We start from the raw sequence: 19,548 nt of genomic DNA on the forward strand, positions 1-19,548 counted from the left end.
TCAGCAGATCCCCTAGCTCGGCGACCTGGGAGACTCCTACTACATGGTTTGTATCGCGCTTGACCAAGCCTGAAACTACAAGTAAGCTTCAAGTGAAATTGATACATTACCTTGTGCATCTCCACCAGTTAAAGATACCACTCCTGGATGGAGGAAGAGTACTTCCAGAGAAGATGCCACATCTACCTATGAGACAGATAAGGCAAGTCAAGACGATACCACACTCCGATACTTAGAAGTTTCGTGATTACGAGATCATTCTCTCACAATATTTCCTAATGTCATTTGTACTAAATCATTCACTTGTACTCACTAAAGGAGAGCTTGAACCTATGTACTTGTGTAAACCCTTCACAATTAATGAGAACTCTTCTATTCCGTGGACGTAGCCAATCTGGGTGAACCACGTACATCTTGTGTTTGCTTTCCTATCTCTATTCATTTATATACTTATCCATACTAATGACCGGAGCAATGTAGCGAAGATCACAAAAAGCGACCGTTTTTGCTGCCTAGGATCTATCTTGCAAGAGAACGGAGAATTAGATGGAGATCTCAACCATAGAATACGACCTGGACGGATGAAGTGTAAGAGTGCATCCGGCGTGTTATGTGACCGTCGTAGGCCACTGAAGCTCAAGGGAAAATTTTATAGGACGACAATAAGGCCAACGATGTTGTATGGCACAGAATGTTGGACGGTGAAGCATCAACACGTACACAAAATGGGTGTAGCGGAGATGAGGATGCTTCGTGGGATGTGTGGGCACACGAGAAAGGATAAGATTGGGCATGAGGATATCCGAGGTAAAGTAGGAGTAGCCGAAATTGAAGGAAAGATGAGAGAAAATCGGTTCCGGTGATTTGGACATGGGCAAAGAAGGCCGACTGACGCTCCGGTTCGAAGATGTGACTACGGGACAGAGGTTCAGGGCCGAAGGGGTAGAGGAAGACCTAGGAAAACTTTAGAAGAGACTCTAAGAAAAGACTTAGAGTACTTGGATCGAACGGAGGACATGACACAAAACCGAGCGCAATGGCGTTCTAGGATTCATATAGCCGACCCCACTTAGTGGGAAAAGGCTTTGTTGTTGTTGTTGTTGTTAGTCTTGGATGGCTTAGCTAACTTTGAATCATACAAAAGTGAGAAGACAATCACATTCCTTCATGCTTTGTAACTCCACTTTCCTTAATCTTTCTCTTTTCTTTATGTTAATCTTAAGTCGTTCTAAATCTTGGCTTTTTAATGCAATGATATTGGAGCAAACCAACTCTCTTTCTTAGCACAATCTTAACTATTCCTCGATTGTATGCGCATTTGTATCGATTATTTAGAGCACTTATCACATGCTTTCTATCTAAAACACTCATCCCGTAACTATTAACTATCTTTTCGTAATGAATGATGAGTGTTGTAGATACAAGGATGCTTGTACCATAGTCCGAAGACATTCTTTTTCCCCCAACTTAAATCCCTACTTTTTATATAATAAAGTAATTAGGATTACTCATCTGTCACTAAACAAACTTTTAGTGATGTGATTATCAATCGCTATTCACCAATAAACACATCGTTTTAGTCCACAGCTTATTTAGGATATAATATTTTGTACATTTTTTAAAGCTAACCTATGATTGCACAGTTGCACTTCATAAGTTAATGACTCAAAGGAATTAAGCGTAATTAAAGACTTGTAGTTTTGAAAACAAACAAGTCAGCTGCAGCCAACTTTTGTATATTATTTGCATGTTGTCACTTAATTAACCAACAAACTTAATTATGCTAGTTTTTGTTAATTAAATTATTAAAACCTACCAAGCAATACTTGTAAAGGAAGGGTCTGAAATATGGAACGATACGCCACATATTATTATACAATTGGAGAGACACTTGAAAAATAAACTTTTATTCAATTGTATAATGACATGTGGTATACCGCCTCGTGTTTCGGACACACTAAAAAATTTCTCTAAAGGAAGAGGGAGGTCTCTGCCAAGACTTAGCTTGCTTTTTGTCTCAGAATTGCATCTTATTCAAACTTGGACTTCACTTCCAGTTTTAAACCTAGTTTGGAAGTTACTGCACATTTCACTGCTGTAAATTGCAGTAACTGCTATTTTCAACTTGTTATATCTCCTTTGTTCAAGGAACTAGCTCTATCACCCTTTCCCTTTTCTCCTTTTTCTCCTTCTATCCCTTCTTCAACACTGTATGTGTTTGGATTTTTCTAAAAAAGAACAAATGTTGAGAACCACTCAATTTTACGATAAGAAATAACTTATATATGGGAGATTCTGATGACTTTATTCTAAACTAACAACGTACTGTCGCGTGAAAAAGTTAAAAAACACATGAAAATGTGTGATTGAAATGAGAATTGTCATTGTGATATTCAATTGTTGATAAGTTTCCCTCCAAACTCACAGAATTTTTCAACTTATGTCTTTTACATTTAATAGGGTATCTCGTGCAAATTCAATCAAGTGTCGAGAGAAACTAAAAATACAAAAAAAATAAATAAATGCAGAGGCAGAATGATGAACAAGTAGGTATAGAATACTAGTTGTGGGAAGCAATGCATTTGATTAGAGAGGAGAGAAATAAATACCTGCCTAAATTCGATGAAGAAACAAAAGTTAAATCGGATGCCCTACATTCCATTTGTTTTGTTGCTTAAGAACCACCCATGATCACTGTTTTATTGCCTAATCCAGATCAAACCCCTATTAGTTAAGGCCATACCCACTTCTCAACGTAAAGAGGGACAATCTTAGAGAAGAAGAAAGCATCTTTGTAGGATGCTGTGTCCCCTTTTGCCTCTATATTTCCTCCACTTTGCTTTGTATGCCTGTCTTTTCAAGGTCCCACCTCTCTCCACGCGAGTTCTATTAGGAGATGAGAGAGACTTGCATGCACCCGAGTGTATATTTTTGTTGTTTATATAATATTCATCGTGTAATTTAACCGTATGATGGTTTTTTAGACGCAATTTGGGTAGACTGATTATATGTAATATTCACCATTCATACATATTAGGCACACATTTGAATACATTAGCTCCCAATTGTCGGATTAAGACACCAAATTTGTTCACGAAGTTATACATTATAGAAGACGAGAGATTCAATGAGCCAAGACGTCTGAAGAAACATGATAAGTTGATAAATCCGAGATTAATTCGTTACGGCTTGTTTGAAACTGCTTTTAAAACGGTTTGAATTTTTTATGAAAATATTTTTGGAACCAATGTTTAGTAAAAATGCAAGTGAATTTTGGAAAAAACACTTGAAGTGCCTTTCTACAAGAAGAACATAACTAGTGGAACTCAAAAATATTTTCTCTAAAGAGGTTTTAGTTATTTTAAAAGCACTTCATAATAAGCTCTTAAACTCTTAAGTTGTAAAGACAACTTAAAACAATCAATTATGTCACTAAATAAGAAAAAGAAGAAAATTAAATACAAGTGAGATATTAACGCATACGTCTTTAAGAAAGACAAAACATCATAAAAAAAGTTAAGAAAGACAAAACGTCGTACATAAAGTTAAGAAAGATAAAACGTTGTGCACAATGCCAAACTGATTAAAACAAGCTACAATTGATCATTTTTTGGACTTTTACTTAGGCTGGATGCACATGAATTTTGGTCTGCTAGATAATTTTGTTCCATCATAGCGTAAAAAATAGGATTTAGGACAAAATATGGTGGTGCTCATCAATGTGTGGACAATGACTGAATATCCCACACTTAAAAGCCAAACATTAATCTTCTGTTAAGTTTCTATCAAGCATATAAAGGGATTAAGGGCTGCAAATTTATGACGGATTAAAGTCGCCTCAGTCATTATCAGCATGATGACATGGTACGACCGTCTTCTCTTTTTCGCCAGAAGAATGATCAAACGAATCTGTCACAAAAGATTAGCAACTAATGTACACAAAACCTACTAATCTTGATCCACAATTTAGTTGCAAAAAGGAAAAACAGAGAAACCATTTAGATGGAACAAAATTCTCAGTTATGGAAACCTACCAATTTTTCGGACATACGGCTACCGTACATACCAATTTATGCAACTAGTGGAAATACATACCATCAGAAACCTACCATAGGCGGACTACCGCAGTACGATTTCGTTGGTAAATGACGGTTTTCGAAAGCAAAATGACTTGGGAAATACTACTCAATCCACATCACATCATATAATTGATGGTAATTAAAAGTAACTAAATGTGATTAGGTTAGGTAAACCGTCCATCCAAAACATGAACCATATCTCACGTTGAAAGCTATATATATGTGGCCTTTTAACTTAAAATAGTCTCTGAGAATGTTATAATTTGTACTTAGTCACTTTAAAATCGATAAGAATGATTCATGAGATTGTTCACCGTCAGTCATTTTGATTCTTTAGTGAAAAATCCCCATTTAAAAGAAAAAATGACAAAAATATTCTCATTTTTGTCAAATCAGCCCATTGTATATTAAATTGAGAATATTTTTATCATTTTGCTCCTTATTTACTAAATATTTTTCACAGAATAAACAAAATGATTGATAGTGGACAAACTCAGGGACAACTTTTATCGATTTTAAATCTCAGAGATTAAAATGAGGAGTTATGACAATTTCAGCAACCATTTTAGCTAAAATTCCTATATATTTATGTACTCAAAAGCTTAGGAGAAGTGGTACTATTTTTCATGGTCCCCTTAGCTTTAATCAATAAGATGCTTCTATCCTTTAATCTTTCCACACCCAAAGCCAGAAAAAGAGCTTGACAGTGGGACGGTAATGGCTCAGTTTTCTTTTGCCTAACTCTTATTATTATGATACTCAATATTTTCTGCAACTTGCCTGCCAATATGAAATCACATAATTTCTCACCCAAATGATGTTTTAATTTTCGGCCCAATTCTTATCATTAGTAAATTAAGGACCCTAATTATCATTACAAGGACTAATCATTCTGTTTATTGAATCAGGGAAAAGTGAAAGGTAGGAAGTAGAAATGAGTTAGGACCCAACAGAAGAAAAAGAAAACAGTACAGATGGATCCTCAAAAGCTTGAGAGAAAAGGTAGGCGGACATCTTTATGTATTCTATTTTCGCTTATCATATGATGAGAGAGATAATGATAATAGATATCTAACCTAAGATAGCAATAGAATGTGACAGGAAGATAAATAAAATGAAATATACAAAAGGAGAGAGCGATAAATATGAAGAGATATACAGCCGGATATAGCTAAGATTCTCACGTTTTGCTATGAATTTGTCTTTGCTGCCAACTAACATGTATTTGGTAACCAAAAGCTCTCACTTTACCTTTTTTTGTTTTGTTTTGTTTTTGTTTTTTTTTAAGGAGACCAGCTGGTAGTTTTGCTAAGGCAATTCACCATTTTGGGGGTCAGAAAGACTCACAAAAGCATTTCAATCTTCATTTGACCACCATCGTATGATTCACCAATGCTAAATATCGAACCCAAAATGTACCGTTTGGAATACGGGCTTAAAATCCGTCTTCAACCACTATGTCACCCTGTGATGTTTAACCAAAAGCCATCACTTGACCACACTAATCTTTAACTAACATGATAATATTAGTTTATCTCAATGTCAACCCTTTTCCAACAAGACCTGATCTTAAGTTCTTAACTACCATACTATCAAACTTTCCTGAGCCAACCCCACTCATATTATAACAATTTGCAAATTAAAGCTTAGGAATGTGAAATCATCCAAAAAAGTTAGGCTCTAAAGTCTAAAGCATGTTCCTATGTATAAAATTTCAACAAAAATAGTAAGGCCTAGTTTTGTCCAACTAATACTTATTGATATAGTAGTTATTTTCTTATACAAACGACAATCTAAACTAAATAAATCAAGTATGGGAAGAGTGATTGAACTTACGGATTTTGAATTAGGGTATCTAAATTAGGGATTTTGAATTAGGGTCTCTGAATTAGAGATTTTGAATTGGGGTCCCAAACTGTACCGTAATACCGAATTTTTTTTTGAAAATACCAAAATTTTGGTTCGGTTTTGATTTTTGAAATCCCGTCCAGAAAAGGATCAGTTCGGTATTTGGTTTGTGCTTTTCGGTTCTGGATTCCAATCCGAACCACCCCTAGTTATTTATGTTATAAGACACAATAAATTCATATCATGATAAGACGACATAAGTAGTTTGAAATGTGCATGAGCGTTACACACAAAATATGCATGGAAGGTTGTTAAAACAACTTCCGAGTTGCAGATAACATCAAGATTCTAGTAATGAAAGGAACAGGTCTAAAGCTGGCTAAGGAGTACCGCGGGGATTGGGACGAGCAGGAGGCGAAGGCTTCGGAATGTACGGGATTATAGGCGCACCGTGCTCGATCGGACCGTGTTTGATGGAAGCTTTCGAACTCGGAGAAGGATCAATAGGGCGGTAATCATCCAGATGCACATTGCCAGCACTGCCCTTCTTCTGTGTCCTTGGAGCGTAGCCATTCTCCTGCAGTTTGAGAAACAAAAGACAAATCCCAACATCATGAAGAACTCGTATTAGTAAGATGATTAAACAGGCAATAACGTCCTTTGAGCTAGCTTGTGAATAGTGTTTGACACGAGGACTTCCATGCAACGGAGATGCTATTATGCATATATTAAATAATAATATTCTCGTTGCAGGTAAGTTTCTTCGGTCTGGCTTTAGGACCAGGGTGATACATGCTTTTTTCAAAAGGTTTGTGGATCTACCTTGAGCTTTCTGTATGTAACAATCGTTTTTGGCCCACCAGCATGGACGTTGAAGAGACTATCTGTAACAACACCAAGGAGATTGTAGTTTCAGTATTAGTTGGTAACCAAAAATTACGATAAATAGTTGGTAACTTTAGTGTTATTTAAGAGCAAAAATATGGTGGTTTTCACTCCCATTAAGCAATGTTTAAAATATCTACGAAATTATTGATATTTCCGTCCAAATATTCAAAAAATAAACAATCGATAAGAGAGGGGGTGAAATGCAAACTTCCCACTATATTGGTGAGATATAGGAAAATCAATGAATATCGATGATATTTACTAATTCATTGTTAAAATTTCGCTGAAACCCATTGCAAATTTCAAACTTTTGATTTTTTTTTTGAGAATTTTTTCTCTAATTCCGACTAAATCTGAATAAGTTGATACACCCATCCCATAACGAATTCCCATAATTTTCGTCAAAGGCAACCGATATCGATCTATACATTCATCGATATTTCCATAAATTTACATATCAATATTTCCTCCTAGATCGATATTTTAAACCTTGCTATTGAGCCATTAACAATTCATAATTAACTAATTACAAAATTATCACTACTTACATAATTCAAATCAGAAAATATAAAACCTGGTAGCTCAACACATGAAAGTAAAGAATTTTCAAGGGGATTATGCATGAATTTCTGCCCATGCAATTATATAAGAAAATGGTTAGTACCGAAAAGCACTGGCCCTACAAATTACACAAGATTATAACCTCAAATGAGTGAGTAAACCAACTAAACTCAAAAGCCAAAAGCCAAAAGCCACTATTTTTTTACTACTATTTATAGATTTGAGAACACCATTAAAAAACCATAACCAAATTCAACCCCCAAAAAAAGATTAAAAATTTACCCGGAAATAAGGAGCCATTTCTGCAGCTGGAGACACTGAGAAAGAACACTACAACTGTTCCGAGCACAAAAGGCAAAACCCAAAATCCAGAAGCCTTCATGGTGCTTTTTTACTTCTTTTTTGGTCTCAACCACCAGGCCTGCCGTCGCGCCAAAGATTTTAAGACAACAACGAAGTCCACCACCAGGAATTCCGGCTCTAAGAAGAAGACGAAGAACCCATGTCTTTCTTTTTGCACTGCTTTTTTTGTTGTTTGTTCTACGGTGGTGAGTGAGTGATAAAAGAGATAATGTGGGTGTCACTGACGCTTCATTTACTGCGTTTTCTTTCTAATAAGTAATAACAGAGCAGAGCATTTAAGAGTTTTTGCAGGCAGAGAAAGAAAGCAATCTCGGGTGGGGGAATTTAAAGGCTTCGGTGTTCAAGGGTTACCGTGGAATGTGAGCTTTTGGGCACGTCTGCGGCATTTGGCAGAGCCCCATTTGCACGGTAAAAAACGGAGGTAAATTGTCTGCCCTCCTGTTATGGTACAGTGCTCTTCCCATCCATTTTTATTTAGACGATCACGGTTAAACCACGTTAACATTTTATGAAGGGTAAACAATCTGCCTCCATAAAAAACACCCTTAAACAATTATTTTAAGTTTGTTATAGGTTGATTAATACAGAATTCCCCGTTAATTGGTTAATTTCTTGTTTGGTCGCCGAGAAAAGAGAGGAAAATGATCGGAAAAACGTAGCTTTTGAAATATATTAAGTAAATTCCTTGAATTTTCTTGAGAAACAAACAGAGAGTGAGTTGCATGACCATGAACTGACCGTCTTATGGGCGTAACCTTTGCACATGACTCATCTTGTTTTAAATTCTTCTAAACCAAGAAAATGACAACAGAGTACGGAATCAAGCCAACTTAGAAAGATAAATGAAATCTAATCAAAACCTGTGAAGCAAGTTAGAAAGATAAATGAAATCTCAGACCATGAAGGAATGATAAAACCAAAGAGAGAGAGAAATACCCACTGGAAAACAAGATTTCGATTCTACGAATAATTTCAACAACGGCTCAGTCAACAGCTAATTGTCAAAACTTCTAAGATTATACTACATTATGGTCTTGGATAAGAAAATGAAAAGGTACAGCAACAATGAAACCGATCCCGAGCTCCATACTTCAGACAACTTGATGGCCAATCTGAATCAGGCAGTCTCTCCATTTAGCGGTACTGCAACGAAGATACAACGCAGCATAAGTACCCATCCAAATTCAAGACGCGGACACGGGCACACAAATTTATAACAAGCAAGATAGCTGTAGAGAAGAGTGGATAATTCTAAATATCAAAAAAATCTCAGACATCCAAGGAAGGATAAAGCAGCATTAGCTCTCAAGCCTGGCGAAAGGCGAAAGCTCTTAGGCGGCCACTGCGAATGTTCTTGAGAAACAAGCCTTAGATTTTGTCATCATCGATATTTGTAAGATAACGATTTGATCTATAACAGTTCGTAATAAGATCTCGAATCACATCCGCATAAACAAAACTCAAAGTACAAGAATTTCAAAAGATCAACAAAATGAATAGGAAATTTGACAAAAATAAACTATTCCATCCAACAATGATCAGCAAGACACAAAAAAAGAAAAGAGAAAAAAAACAGCTGACAAAGTGAAAGGATGGAGGTAGGTTGATTTCATGGACTTGTACATCCCCAAAGCAATCAAACCGCTGCTAAAGGGATAACGTAAACTCCACAAAACTATATGGTATATTTTCTCAGTCCGCTAATAAAATGAAGATATAGAAGTATCGAAACCTACAAAAATTGCAAAACTAACACTAAAGCAGAAAAATCAAGCTGATTCACAATGTATTAAAGGCCTTTTCAATCGAGGCAGGGAACCAAATGCAGATTATACAATCAAAACAGAAACAAAGCAAAATGACAAAAGAAATTGAATTCATACCTTGATGAAGCCAATCTCCTTGGCGTTGCTGCGGAAGCACTGCCTGCAGCACATCAGCGCGTACTTCCGGATCAACCCATGAGGGTTTCCACACACTCGGCTGTTCAAATTAACAAAAAAAATTCCATATATCACACCCAAAAAAATACATAAGAAAACCACTAGCAGCACATAAGTATAAAAATCTGCAACACACCATAAATCCAGCCCCGTGATTAAGATTCTTGAACGTGATTAATTAAGCTAATACAAACTCAAAAGCTCCGGTAATACAGATAATATTTTACACATAAACAATCGCATAACACACATATAATATCAACAAAGTAACTTTTCACACATAATCCAAATCTCAGGAAGAATATCAGTAAAATAATCATGCGCAGATCAAAATTAATGCAGAATTTATGAAAAAACAAGTGAGATTTGGGGATTAAAATTCATACCAAGTGCGGGAACCCGGGCCGTAGTTCTTGGGGTGAGAGTTCCAGACGTTCGAGTGTCCCATCTTGAATCACGCTAGGGTTTTCTTTCTGCGTCGCCTCGGCAGCTGCGGGAATACGATGGAGATATTAAACCCTAATCCTTGTGACTCGCATTTGCGAAACGTTGTTGGTTATATAGTACTAGGTACAACGCTGCGTTTTGGTCGTTCTTGCCGCCTCCGTGCAACGTTGCGCTTCATCCTCCAACCGGCACGTGCTGTTGCCAACCAGGCCTTCATTTGGGCTTTAGCAACCAATCCTTAGAGGCTCTGTTCAGAATTTCAGTCCATATGTGATGTTGGCCCAAATAAGGAGAGAATTTTTAGTATAGTGCTCGCGCCACATCATCTAAAGACGGTCACTTAGTATTACGAATTTACAATCTAGTGATATTTCTCTTTACTTATAGTTATAAGTGAGATGTCCTAGGTTTGAATCTCCTCGAAGGCGAATTTGAATAACCTTATTGCTAGCCCATTGTGAGATCAAGTCCACCCTCACTCCCTTACTGTAAATGATATCATTTGTTAAAATTAAAGTTGACTTGACCTCACAATGGGCTAGCAATAATGCGTTTTTTTTTGTGTATGTTAAATTTATCATGTTAACGAATCGTATCGTATTAAACTTGTTATTTTAATGGGTTTAAAGTATTAAAGTGGGCCACAATTCACGTCACTGCACAGTCATTGGGCCAATAAGTAAATTACACGACCCAAGTTAAAAAATAAAGTAATGTTATTCATACCATGTTTTTGTATCACATTTTCATACTACTTTAGGTAGAATTTGATATGAATAGCACATCATTTAAATTAATAAGATTTTTAAATTTAATTCATTATTTAATAAACTAATAATTAAGAAAAATTAATTAATTAAATAATAATTATGATATACGAGAAATCTTTCTCCTTCATTTGGGTTTTACAAATATTTTTCAAACGATTTGACTGTATGCCGTATAGAAATGTAATATAAAAATATGGTATGAAAACTATTCCTCGTTAAAAAAAATAAAAAAAAAAGGTCCGGAAACCTGTAACATCTTTACGGGAAGCATCTGCCACCCTGATCAACCAGTCCGTCTGTCGATCTCCGAGCGTACCAAAATAATAATAATAAAAAATGAAATAAAGAGATAGAGAGAGAGAGCAATGTCCAGGGCTCGCGTATACGCGGAAGTCAACGTTCAGCGCCCCAGAGATTACTGGGATTACGAATCCGTCACTCTTCAATGGGGGTAATAGTCTAATCACAACCACCTTTGCAATTGAACTTTTGATTTATTTTTCTTCTTTTTATTTTGAATGTTTAACTACACCTGCTTATGTCAATTTGCAATCTTAGGGTTCATAGATTATAAATTTCTCAATTCGACAAAAAATGTGGTTTGTTCTATCTTGCTGCATTGTTATGTGTGTCTTTGTTGAAGGTTCCGGGTATTGGATTTGCATTTGTTAGCAAATTGTTGTATAATTACTCACGCTAGGGCCCGCTTGGGACGTTCGAGTGCAGAAGCGCTTTTGGTTAGCTGACAACGCTTTTAGCTATTTCAAAAGCAGTGCTTTTCGCATATGTGATTTTAGAGATTTTATTTATGAGTATCTCGTGGCGGGCCTTGGCGTAAATTGTTTCCTTGTGACCGAAAGGTCATATGTTTGAGTTGTGGAAACAGCTTCTTTGTAAAGAAGGGTAACACATCCCTCCTTGACCATCGCAGAGGGGAAACCTTGTTGGCTTGAGTCGGCCTTTTTTATATATTATTTTTTAGTATCTCCGCATGACATTTTGAAGGTGCATTTTTCCAACTCCTGTTCTTATTGTTTACTTCTTTTTGTTATGCTCAGTGAACAAGATGACTATGAGGTTGTTAGGAAGATCGGAAGAGGAAAATACAGTGAGGTCTTTGAAGGTGTAAATGTCACCAAAAACGAAAAGTGCGTTATGAAGATCCTTAAACCCGTCAAGAAAAAGAAGGTTGTGATTTTTTAACTTGTCCCCTTACTCTAGCATATACATTGTTGTACCTTTTACTTATTTCCCTTTCTTTCAATTTGTTTCGATGGTGGGCATGTTCTAGGATGGATTGGTAATTTGTATAGTCTGTGAGTCATGGCAATGATATGCTGAACTTGTTTAAATCCACATTTCTGTATTCCTGTTTCACTTAAATACAGTAATTTGTTCGTATTCATGCAGATAAAAAGGGAGATAAAGATACTACAGAATCTTTGTGGTGGTACAAACATCGTGAAGCTGCTTGACATTGTCAGGGATGAACACTCAAAAACTCCTAGCTTGATCTTTGAGTATGTGAACAGTGCAGATTTCAAAGTGTTGTATCCCACACTGACGGATTATGACGTTCGCTACTATATATATGAACTTCTCAAGGTTTCTTATCTTATCCTCTTGCTAAACGTTTATTTTTCTAACCACTTCGGTACATATACTTTTACTGACAGCAATCTGTCTTTTAATTGTGTGAAAGAATGTCATGGTTCCAACTTGTACTGCTTAGCTGCTGCATGCTTGGCTAATCAAAAGCTGGTCTCCTAATTGCAGGCATTGGATTACTGCCATTCGCAGGGCATAATGCATCGAGATGTCAAGCCTCACAATGTTATGATTGATCATGATCTCCGGAAACTTCGCTTGATTGATTGGGGTCTCGCTGATTTCTACCATCCTGGAAAAGAGTACAATGTCCGAGTAGCTTCAAGGTAGAATCTCTTCGATCCTCTAACTTTATTACCAATTCATTGAATTGTTAGTTTTCTTCTAGATTCTGGAATGGCATATATCTATTCATTCTTTTGTTTCTTCTAGGAGTAGGACTTGGGTTGGATCAACCCAAAATTTGGACAACTCGGGCAAGAATCTTCCTTAAGTCGAGCAAACTTGGACATAATTTCTTAAGTTGAATAATAGTTGTAGGCACTGTGATGATGGTGCTTTGTGCAGTTATTGCTCGAACAGTTATCAAACAGAACTTGCAGTGAGACTAAGTTTATTATCAATAGATTCAATGGTGTCTGATGGCAAAAGGGTTTGTAGTTAGTTCAATGCCAGCTTCTTACATTGTCAACATGCGAATTCTCTGTTTGCTTTGCAGAAAGTATATAAATTTGAATGCTGTTTATCAGGCACTATAAGGGGCCTGAACTTCTCGTGGATCTGCAAGACTATGACTATTCGTTAGACTTGTGGAGCCTTGGCTGTATGTTTGCAGGAATGGTGAGGGTTTATGCTTCCCTGTTGTTACTGTGTGTATTCAGGATTTGTGTAGCTGCTACATTTTTGTTAGTCATGACGGATTTTTCTCAACAAGGTGTTATCTTTCTTGCAGATCTTTCGCAAGGAACAATTCTTCTATGGTCATGACAATCAGGACCAGCTAGTGAAAATTGCTACGGTACTTTTGGTTTCGTACTTGGCTTGAAGATCTTATTATTGGCAATCCATACCTATATGATTTAGCACTTCAATCCACCAAAACTAGTTTAAAAGTCACCTCAAGATTGTTGAGTTTTACCTTTTTTCTGTAAGTTGATCATACATTTACTGTTATACTGTTGCAGCACTGAGGTTTCACAAACCGTCTGAAATGGTGGTGAAGTCTTTTTGGCTATAGTGTCTATATTCATATAACTTGTTATCTTATGTTGATGAATTCTTCTTCAGGTTCTTGGGACAGAAGAATTGAATGTATATTTGAATAAATATAACCTTGTGCTTGACCCTCAGCTCGATGTTCTTGTTGGAAGGTATACTTCTCATCTTTAGCCTGGAACCGGAAGATACACTTACATGATCAAATCGTTATGGTTGAAAGATGGTTTTGGGCCTCTGGTTCATATTTAACCCAAAAAGGAAAGGCATCGCTTTGTCTGTCTTTCTGTCAGATGATGCTTAAACGTTGCAGCTGTATCAGCAAAGCTATAGAGTAAAAATTTATCCTCATCTTTCCATTTTTATCACCTCCTCTTCGTGGATAAATAAATAATGAGTAAATAGTTGAACAAATAATTCAAGGAGTCAAATGAACAAAAAACAGTTGTCCATGCCATACTCACACATCATTCTAATTTCCTCCTCTTTTTTTTTTTTTTTTTTTTTTTTTTTTTTTTTTTCCAATTTAGGCAAAGCAGGAAGCCATGGTCAATATTTATCAATGCGGAAAATCAGCATCTGGTTTCTCCAGAGGTAATTTTCTTTTGGGTTTCTTTTCTTCTTCATCTTCTTTTCCTTACTAGTGATTATTTGATCCTTTTTTTCGCTATGCCCAGGCCATTGATTTTCTAGATAAGCTTCTTCGATATGATCACCAGGAAAGGCTTACAGCAAGAGAAGCAATGGTATTATTTAAGATTAACTGCTGTTTCATTTCATTCCTTTCTTTTTCCTTCATGTGAGTTGAACATATGTCTATATAGTGGTCAGATGCATAATGTTAAGTAGTTTAATTACATATAATGTTCAACCATTAAGCACAAAACATAATTATCGTCAGGGACCTTCACATTTTACACATGCTCAGGGTCTATTGTTATACTTGTAAAGATAATAAGTTCACGTATTCCATGTTTCAGGCTCATGCATACTTCTCCCAAGTGAGAAGTGCAGAAAATAGCTGGATACGGACGCAGTAACTCCAGACTCCAATAGAATCCTTTGGTAAAAAAACTTGTATCCCTTTTGTCTTTCTGTGTAGACTGTGAATGATCACTAAAGAAAAATATTTATCTAACTTAGGTTGTTCATTACATCCATTCTTTTCAAATTTTTAATGCCGATATTCTTTCTTTTCCGAGCACATAATTGTATTTTTCACTTGTTATGACCTAGTAATTAATCAGAATGCAGTGCAACAGTATTTGATGGTCTCAAAACCTGTTTGCTTTGGTTTGCATATTTGAGATTTTGCAATATGTTGGTCCATGTATGCGTCCTAAAACAACAATCGAAATTCCAAAAACAATCTTCAATCAACCAACAAACATGCACTTTTATAACATATTCCCCAAATAGATTTAAGCTAATTAACATCCAAGAGTCTAGGAAGAATCTTTATGCAGAACCTCCGCAGTGAACTTCAAACACATTTCTACAATTTCTTCTTTTCGGGTCGGGAACTTGTCATTTTTGAAGATGAGGGAAACATGTGTAAACATCAGATTTGGGATGTTTTGCTTCTGCATGCTCCCTGCACTTCACCTCGCTCGTCGTGCATATGAATACTTGCATACACACCTTGCACTGCAATCATCAATCACTACCTTGCATCAGAAACAATGCAGATGTTCAAAGTACAATGAAATTTTGGTGCCAATTAACTTCGTTTACCTGAATTGTCATTGATTTCTTGTTTGATTCAAGCTGGCTGCCTGCGTGTCGAGAGATGCACAAATTAGTAACACATACATTCCTTCAGTACGAAGCTAACTTCTGTTTGGTGGCACGAAGCTAACTTCTGTTTGGTGGCTTAGAAAATGAGTTATAGAAAACTCATCACTACAACTTAATTACTTGGCTCAGAAGCACACAATTAGTTTCTGAGGAAAACCAAATTGAAAGATCGGAGGGGGGGTGACAGGTACCTTTGGCAGCATTTTTTTGCTTCTCCATGTTCCTCTGGCGAGCCATCTTCGACTTCTGGCCGTTGCCTCCTCCCATGGCTTCTTCTCCTTCTCCTCCTTCTTGGTCTCTGAATGCTTCTAGGGCAGGGTTATTAATGCTGCTAGAGAAAGAGGAATGTTTTTACTTTTAAGAATGGCCAAGAAGTTGTGATGATGAAAAGGACATATCTAGATCACTCTCATCAATTAGGTATTGTTGGAGCCAGTAAAGAAACCACATATCCAAGGGCTACCTAGAAACTTCCCCTCAAGCCTTGAGGCTCTGTTCACACCGGGGACTTACCTACGCTCTCAGATGCCACTGTGGTGTCCTAGAAAACGATATAATGTCATGTGCTTTAACTTTTTACGTGATATTATGTCATTAATTTGAGATACTTAGGTGGCACCATAGTCTACAAAATGTTTCATTTGGATTGACTTAGCAAATGCATTCATACCACACGTGGTGCTATGCTCACTAGTGGTGTGTGCTTGTACAGCTGGAGCTCACAACAAATTGTGGTTTGGAAGCTAAGCAAATAAATTGACTAGAAATATGAGGATTTCTGTTGACACCGAAGTTTCATCTTTCCAATTAGCACTACTGTCTACTGATATGAAAATGTCTTGTATTTGAGTCACATGTACGTAATAATGGTTTAATATTTGTTTTAGTTTGGTGACTAATTATAATTGGCTTATTCTGAAGTTTACCGCAAATCCTCCCCTGAATATGAGAACCAATAGAACATTCCTTAAACACCCAAAATAAACCAATAGAACCCACATTTTTGTTGTGTCACCAATAACCAACTGCTTTTATCCAATAGAGCTAGACAAAATCTTAGGTGTAAACAAATATATATTAGCTTGTATCTATCTTTCTTTCTTCATATGACGTGTCATGTAAGAAGATAATTAAGTACGAAATATCATACATCTGATTACACCTAACTTTATCTCATATTTGTTACTTAATACTACTGTCTAGTGATATTTCTTTTCGCTTATAAGTAAAGTCTTAATCCAGTTTCCATTCTTTCATGTAAATAATGTCGTATGTATTGACAAAATTTTTATCTTCATCTTTAAACTCTTTCACCTAATAACCAATCCTGACCCATTACCTCACCCCCGCCCAATAAAACTCACATTTGAACTCTTCGTCTCCAGATAGCCCAATTCTAACTCGTCACCTCACATCTCGACCGGACACAACCCGTTCCTTTTAGCCCAACTTAGCTCACTCAATAAGAGGCCCATGTTTGAAGCCCAAGACAGGCCCACCACAAGAATGTGTGACCCAATTGGCTGATTCCTTGAGTCGAAAAATAAAGTTGAAATAGTGAACCGAAAAAACCTGATTCTTTGAGTGAGTGACTGACCTGGCCACGACGTCAAAAGATTATTTTATGGATCCGTTATACATAGATGATATATCACTTATTATTATATAAATGATCAGATTTTTATATTAAAAATTAATAACATAAAAATAAAAAAACTTACTACTTATATAATAATACGTCGTATATTTCTGTGATACAAAAACAATATAAAATTTCTCCACGAGATGTGCAGAAAATAAAAAACGATAGCAACAATGCACATGACGCCACCAACTGTTATTAAATCTACAAACACCCACCAATCGCTGACCGCCGTCACCGATTGTCTGGGACAGGATAAGAATGAAAACGCATCACAAAATGACAAGCTTAACCTCCAAGAAAGCTTAACCAGCTCCACTATAGAATTTTAGATTAGACTGATTGCACGATAATACATCACTTCTCTGCAAGTTCCTAAAAGACGATAGCCATTTGTTGGACGGTTGACTTGAAGTTAATATTTTAGGTAGTTAGACAGGGTTTAGATGAATTTAAGTAAATTTATTATACATAGTATAAATTAGTTTTTATTTATAGTTAAAAAAAATATACATGTACTCAAAAGAAAAAAAAATTACATAATTGTATTGAAAGACATAAGTTACAAAATAAAATGAACTATAAATATAATGAGCGTTTATTCGAGTATTAACAAATCTCTTATATTTTATTAAAAAAATAAAATGAAAAATAAAAGTTATCACTTTTCTATATATGTGAGAGTTGCGACTTATGTGAGACTAGAGTTGAATACGCAACGAACAAGATTAACAAAATAATAAGAATATTATTAAACAAATGAGAATGCCGGAACGGCTACAAAACCCTAAGAGGCTATATTGTGACTAACATAATTCTCAAACTAAATTACAAGCTCTATTCATAGAGCAATAAACCTAAGAAACCCTAATGCGTAAATGCCAAAAATACCCTACTACAAAATCAAATCAAATCTCTAATTAATTTCCCAAATAAACCTAATAAATTCCAACAACTAGGAGGCATCTAAATAGGTCTAAGCGTCATTTCTTAATTTTCAAATGCATAGAAATATAATTCGGATTGTGATTAGCCGCCTAACATCTAGGCGGAAATTTTTAGAATATGCTTACATGAAATACGAATGTAGAAGTAGTTATGTAGCATACTATTAATGCAAAGAAAATCTCAATTGCGTTATATTATTAGTTTGAAATGTGACGAAATTTCAATTGCGTAAAATTGCATTATATTATTAGTCTGAAAGGTAATGGTGTGTTGGTTGGGGGAGGGATCAAATTTTCTACCGCTACACTTAATTTAAATGCAGGAGATTCGATCTCGGTTGAGGGTGGAGGTCTTGTAGCTTCAAGGGGACTGGAAATGCATGGACCATTTGAGCACGTCCAATAGGAAACGGAAGTGTGTCCGTCAGAAAAAGTGACGCAAGGGCAAGGCAGCAGAAAGAGCATTAATTAAACATCAGAATATGCTTCGCTCTGCTCTGCAAATATCCCTTTCTCTTTGCTCACCTTTGATTATTATTTTTAATTAACTTTTGAAACTCATCGCCCAATCGCTTTTGATCTCCCTTTGTTTTCATCCTTCGATTTCAATTCGCTGTTCGCAGAATTTTGGACTCTAGCTAGTAAATTAACCACCATGGACCTCGTTCAGGACCTGTTTCTGACGGCGTCGCTGGCTCTGATCCTCTCTTTTCTCGTCGCCAAGCTCGTCGCCCTGGCGGTTGCTGGCCGCGAATCGGAGGCGGAGCTCGGGGAGGGTGGGAATGGCGGCGGTGAAGGAGTTGGCCTGGAGGAGGTGAGCTTCGAGGAGAGGAGGCTGAAAGTGGAAGGGGCTTTTCGAGGTCAGAGTCAGAGGAGGGTGGAGCTTGAAGGAGAAGTGAAGGAAGTCATTCGATTCGAAGGGGAAGCGGTTCATCAGGCTGAGGAGATTGCGGAGCCGCTGCAGCAGCATCGAGAAGGTCGTGGATTGACGGAGGAGATGTTGGAGGAAGAGTCGGTGGCGGTTGTATTGCCGGAGAAGTGGTCAGCGGCGGTAGGATTGCCGGAGAAATGGTCGGATGACGGGGAATTCGAAGGAGAAGCGGTTCATCGGGCTCAGGAGATTGCGGAGCCGCTGCAGCAGCATCGAGAAGGTCGTGGATTGACGGAGGAGCAGTCGGTGGCGGTTGTATTGCCGGAGAAATCGTCAGTGGCGGTAGGATTGCCGGAGAAGTGGTCAGATGGCGGGGAATTTGAAGAGGAAGCGGTTCATCGGGCTGAGGTGATTGTGGAGCCGCTGCAGCAGCATCGAGAAGGTTGTAGATTGACGGAGGAAGAGTTGGTGGCGGTTGTATTGCCTGAGAAGTCGTCTTTGGCTGTAGGATTGTCGGAGAAGTGGTCGGATGGCGGGGAATTCGAAGAGGAAGCGGTTCATCTGGCTGA

At 37.0% G+C, this 19,548-nt stretch overlaps 4 protein-coding genes and 2 non-coding genes across 9 annotated transcripts; 1 reads left to right on the forward strand and 5 right to left on the reverse strand.

Moving 5' to 3' along the window:
- Window positions 1-6,162: 6,162 nt before the first annotated feature.
- Window positions 6,163-8,163, reverse strand: LOC103441056 (uncharacterized). The gene is made up of 3 exons (XM_008379752.4): window positions 7,659-8,163; window positions 6,750-6,811; window positions 6,163-6,504 (listed from the first exon to the last, which is right to left on the reverse strand). Exons 1-3 carry the CDS (start codon window positions 7,756-7,758, stop codon window positions 6,307-6,309), a joined length of 360 nt encoding a protein of 119 aa, XP_008377974.3. The 5' UTR covers window positions 7,759-8,163; the 3' UTR covers window positions 6,163-6,306.
- A 509-nt stretch (window positions 8,164-8,672) lies between these two features.
- LOC139187422 (small ribosomal subunit protein uS14z/uS14y/uS14x-like) lies at window positions 8,673-10,232 on the reverse strand. Its single transcript, XM_008379753.4, has 3 exons — window positions 10,069-10,232; window positions 9,623-9,722; window positions 8,673-8,882 (listed from the first exon to the last, which is right to left on the reverse strand). The coding sequence occupies exons 1-3, from the start codon at window positions 10,128-10,130 to the stop codon at window positions 8,874-8,876; spliced, it is 171 nt and encodes a 56-aa protein (XP_008377975.1). The 5' UTR covers window positions 10,131-10,232; the 3' UTR covers window positions 8,673-8,873.
- On the reverse strand, window positions 9,005-9,129 carry LOC114826682 (small nucleolar RNA SNORD14). The gene has a single exon (XR_003775740.2). It is a non-coding gene; the product is annotated as a small nucleolar RNA SNORD14 (small nucleolar RNA).
- LOC114826705 (small nucleolar RNA snoR99) lies at window positions 9,257-9,375 on the reverse strand. Its single transcript, XR_003775761.2, has one exon. It is a non-coding gene; the product is annotated as a small nucleolar RNA snoR99 (small nucleolar RNA).
- An 841-nt stretch (window positions 10,233-11,073) lies between the features above and the next one.
- Window positions 11,074-16,451, forward strand: LOC103441054 (casein kinase II subunit alpha-2-like). Of its 4 annotated transcripts, XM_029106845.2 has the most exons (11): window positions 11,126-11,350; window positions 11,958-12,087; window positions 12,310-12,504; window positions 12,676-12,833; window positions 13,257-13,347; window positions 13,460-13,525; window positions 13,878-14,056; window positions 14,253-14,316; window positions 14,400-14,468; window positions 14,703-14,787; window positions 16,232-16,451. In XM_029106845.2, exons 1-10 carry the CDS (start codon window positions 11,265-11,267, stop codon window positions 14,760-14,762), a joined length of 1,098 nt encoding a protein of 365 aa, XP_028962678.2. In that variant the 5' UTR covers window positions 11,126-11,264; the 3' UTR covers window positions 14,763-14,787; window positions 16,232-16,451. The 4 variants fall into 4 exon arrangements, 3 of the variants coding, with proteins under 3 accessions (XP_028962679.2, XP_028962678.2, XP_028962677.2); XM_029106846.2 differs by lacking the exons at window positions 13,878-14,056; window positions 16,232-16,451 and adding an exon at window positions 13,795-13,877 and having other exon boundaries at window positions 11,074-11,350; window positions 14,703-14,876; XR_011583354.1 differs by lacking the exon at window positions 16,232-16,451 and having other exon boundaries at window positions 13,795-14,056; window positions 14,703-14,876.
- Window positions 15,094-16,008, reverse strand: LOC103428757 (uncharacterized protein At2g23090-like). The gene is made up of 3 exons (XM_008366881.4): window positions 15,711-16,008; window positions 15,457-15,497; window positions 15,094-15,369 (listed from the first exon to the last, which is right to left on the reverse strand). Exons 1-3 carry the CDS (start codon window positions 15,784-15,786, stop codon window positions 15,250-15,252), a joined length of 237 nt encoding a protein of 78 aa, XP_008365103.1. The 5' UTR covers window positions 15,787-16,008; the 3' UTR covers window positions 15,094-15,249.
- Window positions 16,452-19,548: the final 3,097 nt, after the last annotated feature.

The sequence above is a fragment of the Malus domestica genome, chromosome 08 (genome assembly GCF_042453785.1).
Source record: "Malus domestica chromosome 08, GDT2T_hap1".
Classification (NCBI taxonomy): domain Eukaryota; kingdom Viridiplantae; phylum Streptophyta; class Magnoliopsida; order Rosales; family Rosaceae; genus Malus; species Malus domestica.